Genomic DNA, 22067 nt, shown 5'->3' on the forward strand with positions numbered 1-22067 from the left:
GAAGGTGTTGTTACGTAAACCGCCCCAGGATGTAGGTAGAGCTTAATGACACCACGGTATCCTGCTCTCCTTTATGCTCCATTTTCCCCATTATCCAATGTTGCCCCCACGTCGCAACAGAAGCCCCCACAAAGAGCAAGAGAGGAGCTTTTTTGGACAGAGCTGTTTAGCCGAAAGGTAAATTCTCGCATCCAAGACCTCCAAATGGGGCACATAAAAAAGCTCAATGAGAGGCAAGTTTCTGTTGTAATGTTGAGCACCACATTGTAATTAAATTAAATTTTATTAACTAAACTTTTATTGTGGCATTTGTGGGGTCCAACGCAAATTGGGTGGACTCACAGAGGCGCACTTAATAAATTCTAGTGCCCACCCACTAGCAGGAAAAGTTCTTAATTTTAGTCAAGAAGTAGTTTGGTCTTATTACAAGACGTTGTTGGGTTTATTTTTGCACAACGACTTTTATTCATTTTTAGGGGGGGTTGTGTTCTTTTTTTGTTCTTTTAATTACACCTCCGGACGGAATTTCAGTTGTTATATGAGGTCTGTTTGGGCATGTTAATAAAAAATATATAAACCATGAACTAGAAGCTATAAAAATTTGCTCTAGTAAAACTCTTCTAACCTGTACTAATTTTTAATTACTTCACAATGTGTCCCTGACGCAAATAATTACCAGAGGAGATTTTTGGCACGCGTCCGGGTAGAGAAATCCAATAAAATCATCATGATGCGGAACATTTGCGCGAAATATCCGTCGATCAGCACAAATTATGTCAATTCTACCGCAATTTTTCCCTCCTCGTAAGGCCCAGCAATTTCATTCTCACAACTTGTAAGATTGGTGTTAATAATCAGGACAACAAGGCGGCAGGGAGAAGGCAGCAGCACCAGCAAAAAAAAGACATAGAAACAGCAATTCACAACTAACCAAATTATTGTAACATCGATTAAGTAATCAATGTTAACACGACATTCAAACATTCTTTTTTTTTGCTCTCTCTCCCATTCTTGCACATTTATGCTTTCAATAGCTTTCAAAACACAAGAAAGAGAGAGGAAGAAACATTAGCTAGAAGCAAATTTTCATCAATTTTCTCAACTATGCAACATTGTAGCGTTGATAGTGCGTGATTCTAAATTAAAAATTTCTCTGATTATCAGCAGATTTTCTTTTATTGCTCTGTGATATTTTGTAAGAGTTTGAAGAGAGAAATTAGCCTGCAATTAGATATATTTTTTATCAGAAAAAATTATTCTTTGGACTACAAATATTTCCAAAGATGGAGATGCCTAGTTCCCCACCCGGCGTCTCCATTGCATCAAAAAATCAAGCAAAATGTTTTCTCGACTATAAAATTATTAATTAAAAAATATTTCGTCGTGTTTCCCCTTTTAAACATTTTTGACATAAAATTCATTTTTTCCGTGTTGAACAAATTACTTGTGCCCGGCTGACACAGAGTCAGTGGTTTTTACGGGTCAGGAAAAAGTTTCAAGATATTAGTCGGAAAATAATCTTGAAATTACTTTTGCACATGAGAAATACCTATATCAATAAGATTTTCACACTTCGCGTCAACAAACCTAGTGGCAAATAGGCGAAGCTCAGAGTGAGCTCACACATACATTTGCACCCAAGTAAAAACCGACTCTTTCGATAACGCGAATGTGAATAGTTTTAATACTCATTGGCTACAGCGTCGGTATTAGATGAAATCATATAGATTTTTCAAAAACTAGTCTTGAAAAAGTAACAAAACTAGTTTTAGGTACGAGTATTGCTTATTTTTTTACTATTTTATTACATCGCGTAAATAAAAATTGAACTTCTTTTTGCCGCCAATAGTGTCTCTGCACTTTGTCACTTGACAGTTGTTTTGTGGATTGTTGTGAACGATTGTGAAAGAAGTTGTTTTAAGAGAGTTCAAAAGCAAGAAGAAATGTATTCCAGGAGGACAATAAGTAAGTTTTCTAAACGACATTACTATAGAATCCTCCACCAGCACCGGCTGGAGGTGGAAGAAGAGAGCGCAAAGATTTCCCCAGTACAAATGCGCCCAACGCCTCGAACTCCGGAGGAGCCTCCATCTTCTGACATTTGGTTTCCGGAGGAATGCGTAGCTGAGGGGGGGTGTATCCAGGGAATGGATGTTGGGCATGAATTGAATTCAGCAACACTCATGGATGATCTTAGGCTTCTTATAGTTGAGTTCAATCCGTGTCGACGATTCGTCACGTGCCTATTGAAGGTGCTGAAGAAACACGTCGACGAGGAGATCTTCACGGATAAGAGAACACTCCTTCAAACACCCCGCCTTACCAGACCCCCAAAACCAATTGATCCTGGTCACTATATTCATATAGGGATTGAAGAGGCCCTAAAAGGTTTTCCGGACAAAAACTTTTTCCAGAATGTTGAAACTCTTGAGGTAAATATTGGAATAGACGGGTGTCCTTTGGCAAAAAGTGGGCTTACGATGTGGCCAATTTTGGGCGCCTTCCCCGGAAAATCTTTCTCTCCATTTCTAATAGGAATATACGCAGGTATTGGCGATCCCTCAGATGTACAGTTGTTTTTGGAAGATTTGGTTGAAGATATTAAATCGCTGGAAGGCAATGGGATCGCGATCGATGATGGTGAATTGCCGACAAGGAAGCCTTTCAGGGTGAAGGCATTTATTGTAGATTCTAAAGCAAGATCTTTTTTGACGGGTGTCATAGGACATACGGGACATTTGGGTTGTGGAAGATGTTACAAGAGGGCGAAGACAATTAACGGAAGAGTAACATTCCCCGTCACCTCTGGGATCTTAAAGACAGATGAGTCTTTCGGTGAAAGGAGAGATGATTGCCACAAATTCCCCTATCCATTCGGTTTGGAAAATGCTGGGATAAAAATGGTTTCCCAATTTCCCCTTTGTTCAATGCATTTGATTTATCTGGGTGTTCTTAGAACATTAGGAGTGTTGTGGAGCACACCAAAATCTCAGCATTTCAAACTTTCAACAAAAAATCGTAAGAAAATGAATGCCCTTCACTTGAGCTTGACAAAAAATGTACCCATGGAATTTTCCCGGAAGCCTGATGATTTTCGTTATGTAAAGAAATGGAAGGCTACTCAATGTCGTCAACTGCTGTTGTATACGGGAATGGTAGTGCTAAAAGATGTTCTGGATAAAGATCATTATGCCCATTTTCTGTTGCTATCAGTGGCGGTGAGAATTCTGTCATCAGAAGCTTTTGTTTCGAATGTACAAATCATCGATCAGGCAAATGAAATGCTGCAGGTTTTTGTAAAATATTATCCGAAAATGTACGGGGTGGACCAAGTGGTATATAATGTCCACAATCTCCTTCACCTAACGGATTGTGTGCATGAATACGGAGTTTTGGAAAACTTCTCGGCCTTTCCCTTTGAGAATTTTCTCCAAATTTTGAAAAAGAAAATCAATCCATGTGCCCCAGTCATTCCGCAAGTTCTTAATCGAATTGAAGAAGAAAAACTTTTAAATTCTTTGAATAACAATCTCAATTATCTTTTCACAGATAGATTCCACTTGAAGGCAAATATATTGGGCTGCAACTTCATGTACAAGACATGCAAATTCAATCAACTGGAGTTCAGGACAAATGATGCAGATCGCTACTGCGTTCTGAAAGATCAGACAATCATTAAAATCCAAGGATTCGGGCACTTTAACGAGACGCCCGGATTTTTTGGGAGATCCTTCAGAAAGAAGGAAAATTTTTTCAAATCTCCTGTCGAATCTCGAATCCTTGGAATTTTTTTGATTTCAGATTTGTCTCCCAGTGTGGAATTTTGGGTGTTGAGTACAATCCATTCTAAATTGTTCCGAATTCCATATGGAAATGCAAGTGTTGTCATTCCACTGCTTCATACAAGAGAGGTTCCTAGCAGGAAGACAATTAATGAGTGTATAAATTAAAATTTCACTTGTTAATTTTTTTTAATACGTAAAAAAATTTCAATCGAACAGTAGAGTTCAAGTATTTTTTATGCTATGGAATGTGCAAATGAAATTACTTAAATTTCCCCCTTTTATTTACTCAAAGAAAATTGATTTTTTCAAATTTTTGTATACTTCATTTTATATTTGAATATTACAGAAAAATTCACAAAAAAGTATTGAGAAAGTTCATTACTAAAAAAATCATTTAAACTAGAAAATTTTTTATCAAGTCATGCTTTACATAATTAAATAGGCCTAATTTTCTTCCATTTAAATGTTATTGTTGTTGACCAATAAATTAATAAAAAATGCTCGTTTTGGGAAGCATGTGTGGTATAAGGGGTTTTCTTCGTCCTTTAAGGATTTCTTTTCCCCGAATATTGTTAAAATTGTAAACACAAATTCTTCCATTGCGCAGCATTTATTACTAAATAAATAATATTTAATCAATAATGCCTGATTCTAGTATGATTTGTTAAAACATTTTAAAAATAACATTAGAAATTATTACATAATTTAATATAAAATCAATGTGTTATGAGTAAAATAAAGGGCGAAATTAAACTCTACTTTCAACTCAATCTAATAATGATTTTTTATTACTCTAAAGGTTCTTCTTACCCGATTAATTCATCGTTCTTCGATTCGCCGGATGCTGAACTTGACAACATCCCTATAATGCAAGGCGAAATTGAGCAAGAACGCGAAATTGAGCAACAAGGCGGAATTGATCAAGCCTCCATGGAGAGTTCAGCGAGAGCGGATTCGAATCGCCACGAAGAAAGGCTGTCGCGCATTGAAAAGACGATGGAGGATATGAGCAAAAAGATTGAGATCATATATAAGCATATCCTTAAGGAGAAATTAAATTCGAAAATGAGGCAGGAAGTCCTTAAAGCCCTACCCATAGACAGTGTGGACGCATTGAAGGCTTTCGAATCAAAGTTGAAGAAGAAGGAATTTTCTGAAGAGTTTGTGAGTATTTCTTGTCATATACTGCATAATGTGTAGATACAGATCTATTATATATTTTTTTTTTTATTTTTCAGGCTTCCATCGCAGGCTCAATGCAGCTAAGAGACTTCCTGAAGGATAAGGTGGTCAAAACGATGAACCTAAAAGGTTCACATGATAAGGAAGCCCTAAAAAATTATGGATTTTACAAAATCTGGAAAAGTAAGCTATTCTTCTTTTTCTTGTCTTTTAAATTTGCAGTATTTTTTAAAATTTTTAATTGCCTAATTCGTCTTCCTTCTACCACGAATATTAAAGATAGAATTTTTCTCCTAATGATTCACCTAATGAATATCAAAATTAATTAAAAATTTTCCTTTTTGTTGTAGATGCCAGTGGCATTTCCCGAACGGACTTCAAGAAGATGGTGAGATGCCAAATACAGGCATCTCACAGCCGCATCTACGCCAAGGAGCGGCGCCTTAAAATGAAGTCAAAGGGGCGTCCGGTGATCGAGTCTGACAGCGAGGAGGACAGTTAAATTCTTCTCATTTATTTTTTGGACCTCAATTATTTTTCTTATTTTTTCATTAAGTTCCCATAGTTAAGGCATTAATATGAATTGCAATTACTTAGCATTCGTTTTTTGTGTAAAATTTCAACTCCCTAGATTTATTTGTTCTAAGATATTTCAAATGATATGAATTATAAGTTAATTTTTAGATAAATCTTATTCATTTTACCTAATTAAAATTTAAAAAAAATCGCTATGAAATGGGGTATAAAAAATGCGTAAAGAATATGAAATGCAACCTAAAGTAAATTATATAACACAATGTTCTATAAATGAAAAAAAAAAATAAAATAGGGAAACTTATTCTTTAATGTAAAAAATTAAAATATATCTATATAATAAAAAAAAGTATTTAATTACAAAGCTAAATCTGTTTTATTTACATACACTATATGTGTATATATATATATACATACATTTAAATATATAAATAATTTTAAAAGAAATTTTAAAATTTTTTGTATTAGGACCATTGAAAAAATATATTATTGTGGTCTTAAAATTAAATTTGGTTTAGTTTTGCGACTATTCTACTGTCGCGTAAATGAAGGAGTCGGTAAATTTGCTACTCACACGGATGAGCTACTCAGCGCTACTCACTAATACACACACACGAAAAAAAGTGCCATTTTCTAACAAATAGTCGGAAAACTTTATATGGGAACTACTGACGAGTTATATTGACGCGAATTGTGAAAATCTTTAAAAAATCTTAAAGTTGTGTCAGCCGGGTGGTGTTAAAATTAAAAGAAGAAATCACACATCGCTGATCTCAAATCCACCTACCAACCCTCCCTCGTCTCCCGGAACAAATTCAGGAGTTTGTTGCTCGCATGTCATGCAGATTGGGATGAAAATAAAAATCTTTGCGCCACACGAACGTGTCCAAAGTTGTTTATCTTCTATTGGGAACTTCTTATTTGATTTTTTGTTGTTATCTCAATAAAGTGTTGAGCATGATTTTCCATCAATTTTCCCAACACGAGACATGAGGAGAGATTTTTCCCGCAAATGAGGGTGGATGGGAGGTGTGTCGTGCACACGGGAAAGGAATCAAAAATGCGTGACGATGTAAAATGTATGAGGAGTCATCAAATGTTTGTCGTTTTCATGTCAAATTTGTTCTAAAAATTGCCCAAAGTGCTGTGAATGTCACGTGAAATGGGCCCATAACTCAAAATGCAACATGCTTCATCTTTTCACAAAATTTTCTCCTCAAAATCTCTCAATTGTGGAGTGATTTTTAAAATTAGATTTACGATCTCCTCTGTATACACGAGGGAGCATTAAAAAAAATGTCATGTTAGGGGAGCAGAGGGAAAGCGCCTTCTCAATTACACATCACATGTGAGTGATCCCTCCGCGCGTATGTCTTTCTGGGGAAGAAGTGTCAAGATTAATTTTATCACTGTGCCTGCCAATTCGAAGATGGTGTACAAAAGTGAGGCGATTAAGGCGTAGATTAACCCTTTTAGTGGGTGAAGTGGATGCCTTTCACTCAAACAACTAATGAGGTGTTGATGATCAGTTTGAGATAAGCCGTACCATTTAGGAGAGTGGCATGTGGGATTTATTTTAATTGTTCTGTTAGATCAATAAACATTTCAAGGGAGGGAAAATATTGCTTTTCTTTAGAAGTTCGTTAAGTTTAAATGTCAAACGTTAGAAATTCGTCATGTTTATATGTCAAAAGTGAAAATTTTGACGAGTGTTACGAGTGACGTAAGAAATTCGTTAAGATAAAATGTCAAAAGATCGTTTAGTTTAAATTTCGTTTCATTTATTTCAAATATCAAACGTTAAAAATTTGTCGAGTTTAATGTCAAAAAATCGTTAAGGGCAATGTCAAACGTTAGAAATTCTTTAAGTTTGAAACTTAAGTGTTAAGAATTTGTCAAGTTTTGCCAAAGGTAAAAATTTTTACGAGTGAAGCGTATAAAATTCATTTATGTCAAATAACAAACGTTAATGATTCGTCAAGCTTAAATGTCAAAAATTGATTAGATCAAATGTCAAACATTCGTTATTCTTCAAGTTTAAAAGTTAAACCTTAAAAATTCATCAAATTAACACACGAAAGGTAAAACGAGTGTCAAACCTAAGAAATTTGTTCAGTTCTAATTTAAATCTCAAGAAGTTCATAGAGTACAAGTCAAACGTTAGATTTTCGTCAAGTTAATATGCCAAACGTAAGGAATTCGTTAAGATTAAATGCCAAACTGGAGAATCATCAATTTAACTGTCAAATAACTGGTGTGCCAACTATCGCCATCTGGCGTCATTTTCTTACTCATCGAACTTGACAAGATCTCTTAGCTATTTCTTTTTTTATCTCCATCAAATTGGCACCTCTATTTGCGATAAGTCTTCTGGGGGACATTGTACGACATTTTAGATGGCTACTTAACTTCTTTAATTAGTCACTCGTACCGATTGAATTGATGTTTTAATTATTCTGTGTATCTCACTCTCGTCATTTGATTAATTAAAAGCGATGCCGAAGCACTGATTGCCACACCTCACTATCTCTAATGAATTTATTCTATACCATTTCAGTTTTATATCTTCCTTCCTCTTTCTCATTCACCGCAGGCCCCCCTTCTTTTTAGAAAAATTCAAGTGCTCAAGCTTTGTCTTTGAAAAAAAAATGAAACAAGATGGGTTTGCGCAAAAAAAAGAGACTTTACAGAGAAAATTTGAGCTGGTGAAAAAAAAAAGACGGAGGGAGAGAAAGAAATCTAAAATATACCCTTTTTGCCATTTTTTCACCGAACATGTTCACCGATGGGAGATAATGAGAACACAGCATCCGGAATGCCCTGGAGGAAGTTATGTGTGGTGGCTCTTCCATGGCTAATACTGCTGCTGCTGCTGTATAGAGATATTTTCAATAGAGAAGACCTTTATTTTTTTAATAAAAAGCATCGTCGTGTCTAGCAGCTCAAGCTCAAATTTTAATTTTTACCTCTTTGGCAAATTATAATAATGACCCATTAGCTGAAATTTTGTCCGTTCTGCTTGTGCGCGTATTCAAAGAATTCCTCCAGCAACCCCCCTTTCTGGAAATAACCGTCTCTTGCATAAAGAAAAACGCCCCAAACCCCCGTTTGGAATTTTGCTGCCCCAAAAACAAAGTCAAAGCAAAAAGGTAAAGAAACCTCCAAAAGAAGTAAGAAAAGAGCGCGACAAAACCGTTAAATTGTCCAACAAACATTTTCTCTATATAATAACCGTTTCATAATTTGCTAAAACTCTATATAATAGATTAAATTTTTCTCTCTGCTCATAAAAGTTCTTGTTCATCATTTTACTTCAAATTTTAACTTTTCTTCTCACTTCATAAAACCACAAAACCATCTCGAAAAATTATAATGTTTTCAACCTTTTTTTTATCTGCTCTTCCCGCAGCTTTTATACACCTCAATTTTCTCTTAAGCACTTTACTCACCGACGCATTCCTAATTTTGTCCCTAATTTGTGATTCACAGCAGCGCGGTTGTGAGCAATTTTTGGGGCGAGTAATTTTTTTTGCAAAAGGAAATGAGCAGAAAAGATGTTTTCAGTGGTTGTTTGATGCCCATTTAAAGTGATGTTTAAGCAATTGATTGTGGTTTTATATTAATTTAAGGGTTCGCGGATTAAATTATAGGGTTTAGTGGAGGGTTTTAGCTGCAGTGTGGTGGTTTGATTATTGTTGTTCTTGTGATTTTTTGTCAATTTTCTTCTGGCAGGTGGGGCAAGATTGAAAGTTAAAATAATCTTTTCATGGCATAATTGTAATTTTTGTTTCTTGAAGAACCTTTATTTGTTATATAATCTAACGTTTCGAATTTTAAATCGACGAATTTTGAACGTTTGACGTTTTAACTTGATGAATCTTACGTTCGATATCTTCAATCTAAAAAATTCGTATAATCAAAAGTAAATTATAATTTCTTTTGAAAATTTTTAAAAGAAATTAATTTAATGAAAGATCAATCACAGCCCCAATCTCCCCTATTTATTATTTGAATGAAAATCTTCTTTCAAACCTATTTCTCCTTCTTTGCTCTTCTATTTCTCTGTATTCAGCAAATGTATGAAAAATGCCTGATTATGCAAAAATTAAATATAGCATGGATGGAACAGTATAAAGCGAAAGAACGGTAAGTAAAACTTACGGGCTGTGATTCTTTCTTTGTCAGTGAAATGTGAAATTGACGGAAAATTGAGGATGGGAAAATTTTGAGGAAGACTTTCTCGCGCACCGAATCACAGCCAACGCGCAGATAATTTGTGAGAAGCCTTAATCGTGGGCGTTGGCTGTGATTCGGTACGCGAGAAAGTCTTCCTCAAAATTTTCCCATCCTCAATTTTCCGTCAATTTCACATTTCACTGACAAAGAAAGAATCACAGCCCGTAAGTTTTACTTACCGTTCTTTCGCTTTATACTGTTCCATCCATGCTATATTTAATTTTTATCTTTGCAGTTTATATATATTTATCTTTGCATTTTTATATGTATATATATAATGTATATATATATGCATTTATATATATATTTTATTTTATTTTATATGTGTATATAAAACGCCCCGCTTCGCGGGGCGTTGGACTTATGCAACTCAAGATATGACATGTAAACTTTAAAACGCGATATCTCCGGAACGGCTACATAGATTTCCTTCATTTTTGGCATGATGAAAGATATTATAGCCAACTATAACATATCAAAATATGAAGCAATTCTATAAAGCGGTGCTCGAGATATTCATCGAAAACACATCGAAAATTTTGTTTTTGATTTTAGCGCTACTTGCGGACATTTTTTGAACTTGCGATGTTTCGAGCAGTTGTAGGGCTCGTTAATATCTTTCATTTGAGCCCGAGTTGATCAAAATCGGTCAAGCCGTTCTCGAGTTATGGCCGATTTTCGATGAAAAATTGTGATGGCCATATTGGCTAAACGGCTTGGCCGATTGTCGAAAATGAGGTATCGTTGGAAAGGTCTTGATGGCCCCTACAACATATCAAAATTTCAGACCTCTAGCTATAATAGGGCCTGAGATATAGCGAAAACAAAATTTGGGGGTTATCCAAAATGGCGGACCGGGGGGTGGGGGGGTGGATTTGACCTCATAATCGGATGTCTTCCGGTCGATATTTAAACTTTGCCGTTGACCGCAAGTCTCTATCTATTACCGTTCTCTTGTAATTCATCAAAAGGTTCCGGACGGACGGACGGACGGACGGACGGACGGCCGGAAAAATTTTTGGCGCATACGTTTTTTGGAATGTGGGGACCCTAATTCGTGCTCATCCCAAGTTTGAGCCCGATCTGACGACTTTGCATTTTTGAGTGTACACAGAAGCTGTGCTTCTTTTAAGAAAGAATCACAGCTAAAAAGGCACAAAAATGCGTGAAAATCAAAAGACTGCAAAATTATTTGCAAGAATCAGTTGATTGAAGACCACAAACTGAGTGAATTCAGTGTGACCACAAACTCGCGTCCTTCTCACGGGGTCGTCAACGCATTTGAGTGATGAAGTGCTAGATTTAGCGGACCGCAGACTCCATCAAAACTCTGGAAAAAAAATCAAAATTCAAAGAAGTAGAAATTAAAAATCCATCGCGAACGATTAATCAATCACGCGTTGTGTATGGCGGGTGTGTACCGAAGTCGTCGTCATTGTTTCACACACAAAACATGGATGCCACGGGTCAGGAGGATAGTTGCGATGGTGACACGATAAGGTCTCAGTGGGTGAGTGACGTGATTCTCTTAGAGCGTCGTGGTGACTCTTCAGAAAAATTTCTTTCGCTCCCGCAGGGCGCCTTCTCACCCAGATATTTTTTTGGTTTGCTCTCTGATGGATCCTCTAATATGGGATCCATCCGCGTGATGATTTGTTACTTCGTCTCATCTCTCTGCAAGCCCTCCCAAAAGAAGAATTAAAAAAAAAATAATACGAGGCCACCACATAAATGGGAAATGAACAAATTGGTCAAAAGAGGAGTGATCGTGTGTAATTGCTTTTCCATCTCTCTCTCTCTCCTCGTCTTCTTTTGAATGGGATTTTTGTGCGAATGGGTGTGAGAAACATATAAAAATCAGCCCCGTGTGCGTTTGTGAATCCATTCATCACCAATTCACGGTGATTTTTATGGCAAAAAATTACTGCTGACACCTTTTATGGCACATATTTTATTTATTTATCATTTATTTGGAGAAGTAAATTGATTTACAATTTGCTCTTCACACAAATTCCTTAATTTTTAATGCCTTTTCTTCATTTTTTTGCCTTCAACAGACCCCCGATGCAGACATCAATGATCAAGATACTTTGGTAAGTGTGGGTGGAAGAAGGCGATTTTCTTTAATTTTTGAAAAATGTTTTAATGGGAAATTTTTGGGGGGAATAGGTGTCTGATCCAAAGGCCAAGGAATGGCTCGTCAGTGCAGCCAGATGCAATTATCAGGAACTCTCGAAATTGGCATCAGATCGTCCATGGCTCGTTAAACTACAGGTAAGTCTAGCTTAAGTAATTTATTAGGTTTTTTATCTTTAAAAGTTTGATTTATTTGTGAAAGTCATCATCAGCTTTTCCGGTATTTTATCTGGAATTTAATGCAAATTTATTTTTAACAATTTTAAGATTTTTTTCAATATTTCTTTCTTTTGAAAATTTATTCGGATCTTCGGGATTATTCGCGATTATTGATAAAATATTCGGATGATTTGCCAAAGAATTAAAAAATATTGGTTTTTAGTCTCAAAATGGCTCAGATTGAGAAGCTAAAGCCCAAGAAATACTTAATCAAGCCTCAAAAGTACTAAATTGAAGCTGAGTAGTAAATTGAACCCAAAACGTGGTAAATTCAATCCTAAATGTATTATTTAGTTTTTAGCCTTAAAAAAAGGCATAGTCTTCAATTTCAAAACGCTTTAAAAAATATATTTAAAAATGCCTAAAAAGTAGTACCTAAATTGAAGCCGACAAAGGCTAAAAATAAAGCCTAAAAAGTAGTAAATTCAAGCCAAAAAATGTTAAATTAAAAAAAATTTTGGTTTCATATTAGTCGGCTATTATCAAAGGATGTTTATGGTGAATTAAAATATTCAAATCTTCGTAAATACGCGAATGATTCGCCATAATAGTCAAAATATTCGTCAGATAAACACCCAGCAACTTTTATAACAAATTGACTTTTTTTTTAATTTAACGAATTTCTTTAAATTTTGAATTTTTGAGAAGTTTTTTTCTAAACAAATTATCAGAATTCTTATTTTGAATGATTAATTTAATTTTTTACGAATTATTTCGATAATTTAGACAACAGAATTAACCATGTCCCGATAGTTATGACTAAACTCCTTTTCATGCTGATTTTTATTACACTAAATTAAGGATTTTTTCTTGCTAATTCCTCCATAGAAATATGAGTCTTTCCCAGGCAGGAAAAATTCCCTTTTCCTTTCAATTTCCCAAGAGTGAAATTTGAGGTGCAAATTAGACCGTGTCAAAGCCAAAATGAAGCTCCCTAGTTAATGCATAAAATATCTCTCATATGTTCCGCATAAACTTTCTCTCTATGCTCTGTGTGTATTATGTTATGGGAGATGGGAGCATAATTTAGGAGGTCACACAAGGAGAGCAATGTAGTCCTCTACTAATAATTCTACAGAGGTTCACACACTGAGAAAATCTTTTTGTCATGCTAAATTAGGATGTTATCAACGTACATATTTAGGAAACATAGTTGTTGCGCGCCTATGTATGTTATGTTTTTTTTGGCATAACAAATGGGTATGAGAACATGTTTTTGCTGTTTGTTTTTGAGTTGTTTTTGTGCATACAGAGCAGCGAGAGGGAGATAAGTAGGTGAAATTTAATGGTTCCCAGGGAGGGGTGATTTGTCATTCACCACCCTCACCTCCTACCCCCTCCCCCATTCATTCTAAATATGTTGTGCAAAAGGAGTGAACATGGAGGAAAAATTAGTCCTAAAACACAAGAAGTTAATTTAACTCTCGCTCTCGAATGGCATCAGGAGAAAGTTTTGCAGCACCCGCGGGGTTGACGCGCAAAAGGGTTTTTCCAGGCCCATAAGCGAAAATTTCCACCACCACCCCCCCTTCCCTCCCACTATAAGTATTATTTTCTCGACCTCTTTGCGCCTGATGTTGCCCTCGTGGAACATTCAATTTGTCATTTGGCGATGTCAAGACAAGTGTACTTAATGTAAATTTCAGTTTTGACTCACTTGGCAAAATTGTTCGCGCTGCCTGTGCCCTATCTATCTACATACCTATCTATGTAATGTTTTTATGCGCACGGGAGGCAATAAAATAATATGTTTTTGGCCTATTAGTAGGGATGTTTTTAAAATAGTTTCACGCGCGCAAAATGTCAAATAAATAGGAATTTTAGTTTTTGGCACAATCATTGCAGAGGGATTATTATTTTCAAATCTCTGAATTATATGTTCCTCACCCCCGGAAGATCCCTAAATTTGTGACATAAACACAAATGTTTTTAATGTAACCAATTTTAGGGAAAATGGGGAAGCATTCTGCAAAATATGCCGCATACTTAATATGATTATTTATTGAAATTACAAATTACATTTTCAATCGCCATTCATGACAATTTACGCCAGCACAAACATAGGGGTTGCGGATGACACACCAATGCAGGGGGGTTGATAGTAAATTTAGGGGCTTTTTGGGGGTGTTTTTTAACCCCCTCTGTTGGTCTTTTCTCAACTATTTTACGTGAAGTTGAAAATTGGTTAGTAATTCTTCTTCTTCTGCACTTTAAATTGTACGGCTGTTGGATTCCTTCCGGATCCATATAGCCTTATTAGGAATTAATTTATTTTTCTGGAATATTTTGAAGTTAAACTTTATGAAAATAAAAAAAAAAGATTTTTTTCTTCAGCACATAAGGTGTCTCGGCTATAAGGTCTAAAAGTACGTACTAATTTTTTTAGAACTGTCAAATCTTTCGATTCTTTTACACAGAATACAAGAAAAATGTCTTTTCAATTCACAAATTCTAAAAAAAATATATTCTCTCTTAATTGAACAAAATTTCTTTATTTAGAGAATTCTTCTATCTTCTTAGCAAACTAAAAGAAGCTTCAAAAGCTTCAATTTTAATCCACAGGCGCCACAAATAAATTGAATGTTCCGATTAAATCTCACGAACTCTTGTAATTCTTCTTTTTCTTTACTCCTTCCTAGCAAAGAACTTTTTTTTTGTTGCAATTTTAGTTTCTTTTATAATTAAAATGGGAGGATGATGGTCTATTTATTTTCAATTTTTCTCCACGCATCTTTTGCCTTCTTTTTCACATGAGAGTAACAGTTTAGATTAATTACAATTTTTCATCCAACAATCTACTTAATATCTCAAATGACTTGACGAAATTTTTTTCTTACGGGTGGGGGGCGAATAGCAGGGGCTCCATCATCGTTAGAAGTTAAATAGATTTTTTTCTTAGCTGTTACTCCAACGATTTGCGCTATATTGAATTGGGAATAATTTGTTTGGCAGCATGTTGTATGTTTTACTTATTTTTTTTCCTCCTCATCATTTGATCTCAATCTCGATCGTGCCCCAAAATGAAATTAGTTTTCAAAATATGTTTTCCTAATTGTTTTCTCTCCTCTATTTTTGGGGTCTTTTTCAATTGAGTTGTGATGAAAAGGTAAAAATTTTTCATGTGCGCTGAATCATCTTTTGGAGCCTCTCTTTGTGGGTTTTTAGATTTTTTTTTTGCTTCATCGCAGAAAGTTGAGTGACATGGGAGAAATGTAGAGTTTGGTGTTGCATTTCAAGTCCTTTTCTCGGGAAAAAAATTAAGGATTTTTTGGGTGTTAATTTCAACAGAGATCCTTTTTGGCTCTCTTTTCTCTCACAGGGAGAAAAATGACAAATGTTCAATGGGACAGGAAGTGCCTTGGCTGGCCTACATGAGAATAAGCAGGGTGATCGTAAATCACAGACTTGTCCAATGATCCTAATTAGGCAATATTGGATGCAATCCGACACTCTGGCGCCAAATCGTCGTCTGGCCCATGAAATAAAATACTAAACTATTCAAATTTCAACGTATTTTCATTGCAGGAAATTCGGGAAATTTTATAAATGTCTGTTTTATTTTTTTTAGCTAATTTTGCATTAAAGAATACATTTATTTTTTAAACAATTCTTGATGAAAATTAAACCAAAATTCACCTCAAATTCGCATTTAATACAAATTGTAAGAAAATTTTTCCTTTATTTAACCGATTTTCTACCCTTAAATAACGAAACAAATCTCATTTTCATTGTTTTTCCGTGTTGTTTTATTTTTTGGCGCCAAATGTTACATTTTCCCCACATTTCCTTTTTCACCATTGAAATTCACCATCTTTCCTATCCCGCCACAGGTGCGCGCCAAATTCAAATCAAATTTTTTTATTTGTTTCCATAACACAAATAAAAATTACTTCCATGCTTTTTTCTTGTAGATTTTATGTGCAATATTTTCTGGGAGGTCTCACCGCGTGGTCACACATAATACCTTTTATTTGTCTCACACTGCAAATTTATGTGGCAGCATAAAGATGATGTATTGTGTATGAAAAGCGTGATCAAAGTGCATCACTATGGCAGTTTTTATTCTTTCTTCTTGTTTTTTTTTTTCAACTTCTCTCCTTAATTCTTTTACAAGCAACCTGCAATAGGTCTCTCGCTCTCTCTCTCTCTAAACGTGATGAGAGCTGTATTTATAGGAGATCTTACTCTACACTCTGCCTTAAAATATATGTACATATTATTATTATTTTTGCGATAATGTTGCAAAAGACAAGACATTGTTAAAAAGCGCAATGAGAAGGGGGGATGGGGGAATTGCATTTTGCTTCTGCAGCAGCAACTCGTCAGAAATTTGGAATCGACATTTCAGCGCATTCTGTTGGCGCCAGGAGTCTTACCACGCAAAGAAGTCTTGTCCTTTCCTTAACGTTTGCTTTGCACACACCAAGGGGAGAAAATGGCAAAAAGGAGAGCAAAGAGACACGCTGTGAATTCTTCTGGCTCACATCTCCACCAAACAAAACCTCTCTCAAATGTGAGGATGAGGCCACAGAGAAACCATTTAGAGGAGTCATTCCCGAGTGATTCTTCGCAAATGAATTATGTCGCTTTGTCGTCATTATTGTGCTTGTGGCGAGATCTTTGGCTTTTTTTTCCTCCCTCTTTTTTTCGGTGATAATTTTTCCCATCTTCCCTTATTTTATTTAGGAGGATCAACTTTCAAATAATGGCAAAAAAGGGATGCACAATCATCTCATAATTCTCCCATTTCTACATTTGATCTATTAAGGATATGATTAGTGCAAAGGATCTCTTGGTTTTTTTGGTTATTCTAATTGGGAAATTTGTAATAAATCTTTGCTTAATTATAAGGATTCTTTAGGATTTTTGTATTCGTGCTGTCGATAAGTTCAAATTAAGGGATTTAATTGCAAGAAAGATTTTTGAAAAAAGGATCCTTTGGAAGGATCCTAAATCAAAAGAGTCAAAGAGGAAATGCAATACTATTTTTTTAGAAACTTTGGGGATTAATTCTTGATTTAATAGAGAATTTTTAATGATTAAATTAAGACTCCATCTAATCGTGACTCAAAAAAAGACTAATGTTGACTCAACTGCCTTATCGCGACTCAAAATTTCCCTTATTTAGACTTATGTACTACCTTTGCCTAATGTAGACTCAATTTTTAACTAATTTTTCAGGGGTTATTGTTTATAATGTATAGATTGTAGTACACATAGGTTAAAAAAATTGAGTCACCATAAGGTAAAAGCTGAGTCTAAATAAGGGATAATTTAAGTCGCGATAAGGGAGTTGAGTCAACATTAGTTTTAACCGTTAAATTAACCGCCAATAAAGCCACGGAAAACAATAAATCACCCCCAAAAATCGCAACAGTAATTAAATAATAAACAGCCTAACAATTGTCTCAAGTGCGATCTCCTTCCAGTAATGGTTACAAAATGTACTTCACCAACACTAAATAAATTTAACCACAAAACCGAAAACTTTGCCCATTTTGTACGAACCTTGTTCAACATCAACCCCATATAAAGTTCCACTGCAATTGACCAATTGAAAGCACCCACACACAGCATCCCTAAATGAATCCACTTCTACGATTTTGCCCGTTTGTTTAATGTGATGTCATTACATCCTTTCGTATTATGCATATGGCAGTTGTTTCGATATTATTTTGTAAATATATTTGTCAAGTATTCTTCGGGAATTTCACGACATATTTATCACGACAAACCCCAATTTTCAAGCACATTACACGTGTTTGGGAGTTTTGTAGCGCGCAAAAAGGGAGAGAATGAATTGTAATTTATACCACATTTTCGACCCTTTTTTCTCGTGAAAAACACTTCAAAATTTTTGTACTCGCAGGTCACACACTTTCCCATCATCATCTGCAAGAGAAAGTGATGATGGGTGTACAAAAGATATACCAAAGACGTTTTTTTTTTGGAGGAAAACATGTGTTTTGAGTGCCTTAAAAGAAAAGAATTCGAGAGACACTCGTTGAAAGAAGTTCATGCATTTGAGTGGCTTGGATCATTTACAAAGAGAGATTTCCGATGAAAGCAGGAGGATATTAACGATTATATCGATGATGTGGGAGAAGAAATGTTCAAAACTTGACAATTTTTATTTTTTTGAAACTTTTTATTTGAGTTTTCCACTCTTTGAGAAATTATTTGTGTACTAAAAGTACAATAAATTCGCTCCTAGCATCCCTTCGCTATTTTCTGCCAATTCTCAATCTTATTACCATTTAAAATCTCATAGAACATCACATGTTCTTCTCCTATAATCACAATAAAGTCAATTTGAGGGATGTTTCAACCCCTAAAATGCCCTCTTAACAAGAAAGAAAGGAAAAAAAAACTCATGAATGGCTTGGGCAAAATTTATGTGAATTAGGGGTGCTACCACGAAGGAGAAAAAAGGCAAAACGACACTTCACAAGTGGTCCTCTCCATCTTAATGGATTCTCAAAAAGTAACTTGAGCTATCACTTACAGAGTGTGGAGAAAAATCACTCCAAACAACACGCAATGTTACCAATTTCTTCTTTTTTTTCGGTGTTGTTGCATCAAACTCCCATGTTCGTCATTTTAGTTAACAACATGATCTCCTATTTCATTTTTGTGCCTTCCCGTGAACTTTCTTGTCCTCCATCCATGGTGACATTTTGTTTGTTTTTAGGAATGTTACAATATGATGGAAAATAGAGGGATGACATTTTTTTTTTCTTCATCTTCTTGTCTACATATTTTGTAAAGGAGAATTTTTCAAGTTTTGTCGAAGAGAAGCTGCTGGTGCAGGAGATCCTTGTAAGTGATCATATGCGCTTGTTACTCATTTGTATAATTTGGTTGTCGTAAATTAAGTGCTTTTACATCCTCTCAAAAGGCAAAAATTGGGCGGATGTGTGACGAAAGGAGCATAACTATATACATTTTCGACATTTTCAGAGGCTAAATAGCTTCTAAATGTTCCCAAAAGTCCATCCATGAATTAAGGATCATTCCAATGAATGTTGGAAGAATGTTTTTTGCACAAAAGTAGTGGCACAAAGGTGTTTATTAAATGCAAATTAAATGGTAAATACGGAATATTTTATGCTGCTAAAGACAATGTGCCAAAAAAGAGAGAGATGTATGTGAGAGAAGTCACACAGAAGCGCGACAAGACGACATATCACGATGATTTAGCGCAAGTTTTTAGAGAAAACATTATGGGATAGAGTCTGTGCGAACGCGGGGTTTTTCGGAGTTGGACAGAAAAAAGAATCAGTTCACAACACGCGAAAACGCGTGTAAAACATTATGTAAATATTGCTGTAAAATTGTATTTCGACATGGGATTTAACAAATTATTTTATTGGTTGACGCCACATTTGGCTTGTGCACGTCTTTTGTGATATTATTGACGACAAAATCTCATGTTGTAAACAAACTCATGAATTTCTTCGCTCCCACACCTTCGTTTTTCATCATATACAATTTTTTGAAGCACACAAATTTCAATTTGCTCAGCTCCTCCCTCATACAGAGAGCCCATCAAAGAATTTTGCAAAATATTCTTCAAATAATTTCTCTTGCAATTTATTTCGCGGCCTCAATTGGATGTTGATGGATTTATCTTTGACAATTTGGGCAAATGAAAAGCGAAGAAAATATAACAAGAAATTGCAATGGAGGCGCCTGGTAAATCCTTCTGTAAAACAACATAATTTTTAATTTGAATTTTACGATAATTTTTAATCGCTAAAAAATCATTTTATATACACTGGGTGACATTCACTAGTTAGACAGACTTAAGATTTCTTGAGATTCTTAAAGTTTTCTTAAGATTCCTTTAAAAAAAAATTAAAATTTCCTAGGAAAAGTTAAAGATTCTCAAGTTCTTTAAAAGGGAAATTAAAAATTTCTTAAGTAAAACGAGCAAAATGCATATTTTTGATAATTTTTAAGAATTTCGATTCCCGATGGTGAACAAAAAAATCATAGAAAAAATCCACTTGACTGAAAAAATCTTTAGTTTTGCTTAAGAAAACTTAATACATAATCTTAAATTTTTCTAATGAGATCTTAAGTTTTTTTTTAAGGAATCTTAAGAAACCTTATGAAAACTTAAGGCATTTTTAAGAAAACTTATAGAATCTTAAGAAAATTTAAGTCTTTCTTAAGAAAGAACTTGAGATTTCCTAAGAAAAATTTAAGATCTTTAAAAGATCTTAAATAAAGTAAGGGGGTTAAATGAAACTAAAGGTTTCTCCAATCTGCTGAATCGGGCTAAATATATTTTTTGTGGTCTTCAGGCATTTTTCCTAAGAAATCTTAAGCTTTTTCTCAAGGGATCTTAAGAAAACTGAAAGAATCTTAACAAAACTTTAAGAATCTTTTAATAAAATTTAAAGAATCTTAAGAAAACTATCTGACTAGTGAATTTCACCCACTGAAAAAAATCAAAATTGTTCCTTTAGCAATAAATAAATAAACAAATCATTGAGAAATATCAACCTAACCCGCACTTGAATCTCCAAAAAATGCCACGCAAGGTACAAATGAAAAAGAACAAAAAATAGCCACCCAAAGAGGAGATTTTTCTCTATCTCGTTGATTTTTTTCTCTTCACTTACACACCCCTTTTTTATTGTTGGTAATTTATTATCCCCATTCAATACGTCTTTGAGGTTGTCTTTTTTTTGTTGATGTGGTGTGTGCAACATCACCCACCGGCAATTCTCTCGGCTCACCTTTCTGTGTGTGTGGTGGAAGAGAGCATTTTGAGGTGGAATCAGGTAAAATGTGGACAATTATTATTGTCTCTCCTTGTGTTATTGTACCTCTTAAATGTTATTCTAACTTTTTTTTTATTATTATTATTCACCTCAATATGGCACCCAATGGTCGTGCGAAGAGAACAAATGGCGCCAGGCGTTACTACCTTTTCTTTTTCTGTTTTTTTAATATATTTATTTCATTGCCCCAACGATGGTAGAGAGCAGGTCTGGTGAGATGGCAAAAGGGAGTGACGAGAAAAAAAAGTCACTCACTTAGGAGAAAGAAGAATTCAATGAGATTGAGAACACCCTCCATGGAGGAAGCAGAAAAAAAAGAAAGAATCCATGACACGTTTGCGGCGGGACTGTCAGTGCGATTGTGTCTTTTCAGCGCCCATTTTAGCGATGAAATCTCAAAGAATCAGATTTTTCTTTTCTTATTCCTTCGTCTTTCCTCCAAGTCAATTGAATTTGATTGCCATCACATTGGGTATAGATTGATGAAAAGAATCAATTTATTCTGTTCTAAAAGAATTTTTTGATTAATTCTCTTAGTTTTTTAACATTTAATGTTAATTCTTTTAATTTAATGTTAAAATCTTTTTTTTTTTTTAAATCATTCTGATCGAACAGTTAATTTTGAAAATATTTTAAATGCAAAGCTTGGGGAGTCAGAGGAGCAATGGAGGCGCCTGGTTTTAAATATTTTATTCCAACATTTTTAATCCAAAAAGAAAACAGAAAAAAACGTCCTCAGAATAAATGAAACTTTTAATTCACTTGACAAATTTCCTGCCAATCTTGCAAGTCCAAAAATTGTGATTCATTTATTTATGGGTGATGTAAAACATTTTTTTGCAAATGTAAAAAAACAAGCAATTTGCATTTTATTGGCCGTAAAAGAGATGATGACAGCAAAACGAGCCCGAATGGAGATAACGAAGTAGTGAGATTAATATTTTATTTCATGTTGGCAAATGTCTTATCTCCCATTACCCTTTCAATGATTATACTCCACCATCATTGCCGGAGCTTAATCATCATCACACACACACGGGGACGTGTGTAATTTTTACTCAATTGCACCATTTAACTACACTTCACTTGCTATATGTAGATAGGTAGCGTAAAAAAAATAAAGAAAAGTCGCATATTAATTTCAATTGAGTGTAATTGGAATTTATGTGTGTTATTGATTCTC

The 22067-nt window shown here is 34.8% G+C and overlaps 2 protein-coding genes across 3 annotated transcripts in view; both read left to right on the forward strand.

The window, feature by feature from the left end:
* The window catches only part of LOC129793657 (WW domain-binding protein 11), a 78970-nt gene that overhangs the window by 8297 nt on the left and 48606 nt on the right, over positions 1 to 22067 (forward strand). Inside the window, exons 3-4 of one of the 2 annotated variants that reach the window (XM_055833828.1) lie at positions 11795 to 11830; positions 11907 to 12026. In XM_055833828.1, coding sequence (XP_055689803.1) covers positions 11795 to 11830; positions 11907 to 12026 — 156 coding nt within the window. The remainder of the gene's footprint in view (positions 1 to 11794; positions 11831 to 11906; positions 12027 to 22067) is intronic. The other variant, XM_055833827.1, reaches the window with a different exon arrangement.
* On the forward strand, positions 1457 to 6237 carry LOC129793665 (uncharacterized). Its single transcript, XM_055833838.1, has 4 exons — positions 1457 to 1965; positions 4585 to 4949; positions 5024 to 5150; positions 5318 to 6237. Exons 1-4 carry the CDS (start codon positions 1944 to 1946, stop codon positions 5467 to 5469), a joined length of 666 nt encoding a protein of 221 aa, XP_055689813.1. The 5' UTR covers positions 1457 to 1943; the 3' UTR covers positions 5470 to 6237.

Source organism: Lutzomyia longipalpis, chromosome 3 (assembly GCF_024334085.1).
Source record: "Lutzomyia longipalpis isolate SR_M1_2022 chromosome 3, ASM2433408v1".
NCBI classification, from domain to species: Eukaryota; Metazoa; Arthropoda; class Insecta; order Diptera; family Psychodidae; genus Lutzomyia; species Lutzomyia longipalpis.